The 6,000-nt window shown below is 42.9% G+C and overlaps 1 protein-coding gene across 5 annotated transcripts in view; it reads right to left on the minus strand.

Moving 5' to 3' along the window:
* The window catches only part of SCAPER (S-phase cyclin A associated protein in the ER), a 169,172-nt gene extending 164,446 nt beyond the window's left edge, over nt 1-4,726 (minus strand). For all 5 annotated transcript variants that reach the window (XM_072870685.1, XM_072870684.1, XM_072870683.1 and 2 more), the window contains exons 1-2: nt 4,608-4,726; nt 2,419-2,494 (exon numbers count right to left, since the gene is read on the minus strand). In XM_072870685.1, coding sequence (XP_072726786.1) covers nt 2,419-2,494; nt 4,608-4,663 — 132 coding nt within the window. In that variant the 5' untranslated portion in view covers nt 4,664-4,726. The remainder of the gene's footprint in view (nt 1-2,418; nt 2,495-4,607) is intronic.
* Nucleotides 4,727-6,000: the final 1,274 nt, after the last annotated feature.

A 6,000-nucleotide genomic window follows, 5' to 3' on the forward strand; every position in this document is an offset into this window, starting at 1 on the left:
CAAAAACAAAGAAAAAAATAGCACTGCTATATAAGTGAATTTTTGGAAAACCTAATGAAATAAATCAAGCAAGTTATATATTTTGGCCAAAAGAAACCCACACAAAGCACGTAAAAAAACAGGATCTGTACTAAACCAGTTCTAGTCTATCCTTATTCTATATAATTCATTGCCTATTCTCGCTAGGAATTTTTAGTAAGAGTGACCATTTCTGCTGAATCAAGTTTGGTTTGGGTTTTTAATCCTTTGTTGCTTAACGATACACTTTCCATCATCAATCTAAGAGTTAAAGATCCACAAATGTCACACAACTTTTAAAATCCCTTTAAACTACTGTATGAACTCCCAGTGTAAATACTTGTGGTAGCTTACTTCAGAACAGTCAAATAATTTTAATTTAATCACCTCTCAAATGTCTTAAACCAAAAGAAGAATGTTCAGACTGAATTTTGCATTAATTTATTCTCAGATCTTCAAAAAAAGACCCAAACACTCACCTTAGCTGGAAGTAAAGCTAATCTATGGCATCCCCAACTGCCAAAAATGAAATCAGTAAATAAATAAATCTTTCCTCATTTATTGCATCTTTTCTTTCAAATCCTCCACCAACAGACAGCGTTCACTCGGCACAATCTACATAATATTTAACTTTGGCTTTCCTACAGCATAAGCCCACTCATTCTTGCCATACACAGAGGACTTGGAAACCATTTGAATTTTTTTCTTTCCTATTATTTTTTAATGCTGTTACGTTCCATTTCATCCTTCATTGGTCTTCCTATCTTCCAGGCTTACCATAGCTATTCCTTTAATCTTTTTTCTCATGTTTTCCAGACCTCAGATTTCAAGTTTTCTGAATCTGAGCACTTAACAGTTTTATCTTCCAGATTGTCTCCAACTGATTCACATCTGTCTTTGAAATACAATGTCCACAAGCAGATACAAATATGTCAGTGAAGACCTTCTCAATGCTAAACACTGTGGACAGATTATTCACATCTTACAGATGATAATCCCACTTAATCATCTCAAAATGATGCCTGGTGTTTTTTTGCAATATATTACCTTTTCATCACTTATGATGTAATTGTAACACATATGTCAGGACATATCACACATAAATTAGCGGGACTTACACAGTCACAGAATAACAAAGCCTGGAAGGGACTTCTGCAGATCTAGTCCAATCCCCAAGTCCTTGTCCCCTAGTCAGAGCACACCCAACTCTTCCTAATAGATAAGCAGAATTTCTCTTGTTGCACATACAACCTTCTATAATCCCAAGGTTCCTTTCTGCACAACTGCCACCAAGACAGTTGTTTCCCATCCTTATTTCTGGAGATCATTACTCCCATGTAAGTGTAAAACTTTGCATTAGTCCACACTAAACCGACTTTTTAAATTATTTTGTTTATTTTTTTACAAGCCAGAAAGGCTTATAAGGAAAGCAGAAGTATCTCAACATGACATTTCCAAGTACTCTGTATCATGAAACCAGAGCCTGACTTAAAGTTCTGGGCTCCATAAATTAGACATCAGTCAAAAGAAAACAACAAACCCTTAAAGAAGGCCTTAATGGGACAGTTAGCAATAATGAAGTGTACAGCTACAGAGAAGTGTAAACTATTGTGCCAAAGGCCACAGTGGGTATGAACATAGTCTTTTCATTTGACTAGGCAAGAGCAAGCTTTAATACCCTCCTTCATATGAGTGAAGTGATACTGATACAGAGGTTTTTGACGGCTTCCTCAACCTGAATCCCTCCTATTTGCTACTTAACTATCCAACAAAGCTACCTTCTTCAAAGTGCTGTAGATAAAACCATCTGTTAGGCAAAAGGAGTGACTGCAATTTTGTTTAGCCTCAAATAGCAGATTTTTGTGATTTAATCTGTACTGCTTCTTTGCATGGCTATGAATATTAAAAGACCTTTTATGAGGATTCTGGTTTTAATGGTGTTCATATATATAAACACATTGCTGTAAACAAAACCACCAGTTTAATCCATTGCATTCTCAAAGAAAATTACTTCAGCTCTAACCTTAGCTACTTTCAAAGACCACTCTATTCAGGTAACCAGACCTTACAGTCTTACACTAGAGCACAGGTGGGATGAAAGCAGTTTAAAATGAGAATCGGCTGAAACAAATGTCTTAAAGTCCAAAAAAACTACATACTAACACAATCAGAAATGATGCAAAAACAGAAGAAATACTCAGATTTCTTCTACAGTAAATTTCATTTTTGAATGTTTCTCATCATGGTGTTAATAAATCAAATTGATTCAGTTTCTAGAATCAATACTTTCAGAGAAAGTACAAATTAACTGATTTATCAATGAATCCCGACACGAAAATTTAGTTTTTCTTGCAGTAGGAAAAAATCCTACCACACTGTTATAGTAGCTGAATATCTTACCATCATGTTATAGCCTTCCTCCACATCAACAGGCTCACTTATTACATTTTTGGACGACCCCATTGAATTTTCATACCTGTGACAAAATAAATGCAATTAATCATTTTCACTTAAACCGCTTCTAAAATTAATTTTAGCTTCTTAGTAGCATTTATGTCATGGACATTTGATGAACACAGTAAGGTTTTCAGAAGATAGTTTTATTTGTAAAGTGTTTGGACTGTTCCTTATTAAAAGTAGCCAAAGGCTCAAGAAGAAAACAAAAAGAGAATGACCCTACAGAAAAATGTAAATGTATATGTAGCAAGATATTAAACAGTACAAAGAATATTAAAACTTTAAAACAAATCATTGCATGGACTGCTCCAGAATAGTGAAAGGCAAGCAGAATAATCTTTCCTGTGACAGAGGACCGGGCAAGTTGGTTATTAGATCAAAAAGAAATATTAATCAGAGACATACCAAGACATTGGTATCAGATAATTAGTGGTGGTATCAGATAATTAGCGGTGAAGCAAAATAAAATTGAAAACTTCTGTTCTCATTTAAAAAAAAAAAGATGTGATGGTTCCTGTAGAAGTCAACTCTGAGAAAGTGAATACTTTTATCCAGTTTTGAACTGCAGAACCATTGCCACAAACGCAGAAGTGCATGGGACTAAGTATTTATAGGTTTATCAAGAATGTCCAGAACACTGGTAACAATTCTGAAATAAAATTAAACCCTTGGCTTCAAGGTTGAAATAAATTCTGGCCAGCTGATTAGAGTGCAAAAACTCTCCTGCAACAGTTCTTATTCTTCTGAAGAATCAGACGTTAACCAGAAGTTAAAGACACTTCTAAATTATCAGATATTAGGTAACAGAACAAGATTAACCTTTAATCAGATCCAAAGTGGGATTCTGTTGGTCTTTATCATTAGTGATACTGCTTCAGGCAGGCTGTTCCCTTATTCTCATATTAGATCTTGTACTCCTCATAAATTGCTCATTTTTCTAAAAGTAAATATCCAAAACCTATGTCAACAAACAGGCAGTAATTAAGATTTGCACCTGTTTGCATGCTTTAAGACAATCTACTGAGCTTACGAAAATGGAAACATTCTGCAGCTGGTTGAAGGAAGCTGAGTTTTTTAAAACAAATATTGTATTTCAGCATCACTTCAGACAACAGGATAGGCCCAGCATGAGGAGTCTTCAAATACTGCGGTATCTTAGAAAACTGTGCTTTTGCCCGCCAAATTAACTTGATTTAATTAAGGTGTAATAAAAGCTCATTAAATTGACATTTTTTTCGATATATTTGAGGAAAAAAACTGAGGGCCCAAATATTTTCCCAGTACTGCAGGACATTTGGAAATAATTTAGAAACAAGAATCTGTATTTAGAAAAAAGCATAGAGAAGGCAAACCCTACCCGAGTACGCTGCAAGACCTACTGTACTGTCAGCTTTTGTAACCATGATGTTCTGACAGCGAAGACAGACCATCAGTTTAACCTATCATCATCATCAGTAGTTTTTAAAATGCAAACACTTATACACCTTATGGCAGTTTTTAAAACTTTACGGTGAGCTTTCTCAGTAGGTGGGCCCCTCCCTTCCATACATTTTTCGCACCACAAGAAAGGTGGACCTGTGCAACTCAAAAACTCAGCGAGATTTACGAGCACAGGAATCTCCCTCAGACTGAGCAATTCCAAGTTTCCTCACAGACTTTGTTCACGACTCCAGGCTTGGGCAGGAGTGACGGGGAAGAGACTTATTCGGAAGGGACAGGCCCCTTTCACCGCGAGGCTGAGGCAGGGCTGCCGCGGGGCACACCCGGGGGCGGCGGAGCCCCGCTCGTCGGCAAGGCGCCCGGCCAAGCTCCCCCACACAGCAAGGCCTAACCGACACCCACCGGTCCCGCTCGCCGCCACGGGCTTCCCGGTTGCCTGTAGCAACCGGCCTCACTCCCTCACCCAGCCCCGCGCTGCGCAGAGCAGAGCAGGGCAGGGCAGGGCCGGGCCGGGCCGGGCCGCCCGGGAAGGCCGAGGGCCCGTAGCCACCCGCAGTAGCAATACTCGGGGGCTCCGCGGGGCGGAGGAGGGGGAGGGCTGGCCCGCCGCCATCTTGCCCCGCCGCCGCGCCCCGCGCCGCCCTACCGCCGCGCCCCTCCCCCCCGCCGGGGCGCGCGGAGCGGCCACTCACGCTCTCCGCCGCGCCGCGCCGTCCCGCCCGCGCGCGTCCCGCCGCGGTGATGTCATCGCATCCCGCCGCCAGCGGCAGCCCGCCCGCTCGACTGCCCGCCCGCCGCCGCGCGCTGCGCTTCTCCCCCCCTCCCGGCCCGGCCCGGCCCGGCCCCGCGAGCCGCGCATGCGCCGCCTGCGGCGGTGAAGGCATTGTCCTCACCTTGCCCACTCGCCTCCCGTTTGCCGCGCTCGCTGGGGGCTGAGGCGGCCGCGACGCCTCCGTTTCTGGCATAGGGCTGGAAAGGGTCGCCAAGCTGCGTACCGGAGGCACCTGCAGCTCCCCGGTCTGTGCCAGGCCGTCGGTCGCTTGAGGCTGGCCTGCCAGCCCTGTGAGAAAGCCCCGAGGTGCCGTCTCTTCAGGCCTCCCGGCCTGACGGGGCTGCTGAGGTGATGGCGGTCGGTCCCTCAGCATCGAGCCCTTTTCTCGCCAGTGGGGAGCTGGAAAAATTAGAAAATTGAGTATGTGCGGGCTAATAAATGCTTGTGTACAATACGTTGGGTGTATGTGCAGGCAGATAGCAAAACAGCACCTGATCCTGGGGTTTAACGCCGGTGAGGCATGAGCTAGGGTACTGCGTCCAGCTTGGGCACCGTACTTGGAGGAAGATGGGACACATGGAGAGGCCAGGCCTTTTCATGGGATCTGAGGCCTGGAAAACATGACTTGTGAGGAAATACTGGACAAGTTGAGTCTATTTAGCCAAAAGAGAAGACAAAAGGGGATGTGGTAGGAGTGTTCAAGCATGTAGAAGCATGATTGTGAAGAGAAAGGGAGTAATCCATTTCCCCCACTGTGACAGGAATGATGAGAAGTAAGAGGCCTAAATCATAACCAGGACAATTTAGGTTGCCATCTCTAAAATGTTAAAAATATTACAAGGATTGGAATAGATGGCTTGGCAGATTATATATGCTTCAGTTGAAGTCTCCAGGAACAGCAGCACAAACGTCTCTCAGAAATGACATGTAAACTCTGGTTTGGAGCAGAGAGCTGAGCCGGGTGGCTCCTGAAGGTCCCATCCAAATCACTTATACTGTCATTGTTCGATAACAAGCTTGTTGATTATTTATTAGCAGCTGTCTGAGTTTCCACAACTGCCTCGTTGGTCTGTGGCTTCACTGAGCACTGTGGTACTGGGCCTCGCATCAAATCCTGCTATCCTGGTTTGATGCCAAATCAGATACCACATCAGAAGAGTGTCATTTTATAACCTATTTCTTCAGATATTAATAACTGCACTAAATGCAAAGAAGTAGAAAAACAGGTCTGTAACGTCTGCAGACTCTAAAATACTTCAGGATACTCTGTGCAAGGTGTTATGAAACAATTAATTGGAACTCTCAGAAAGTTG

Source organism: Ciconia boyciana, chromosome 8 (assembly GCF_034638445.1).
Source record: "Ciconia boyciana chromosome 8, ASM3463844v1, whole genome shotgun sequence".
NCBI classification, from domain to species: domain Eukaryota; kingdom Metazoa; phylum Chordata; class Aves; order Ciconiiformes; family Ciconiidae; genus Ciconia; species Ciconia boyciana.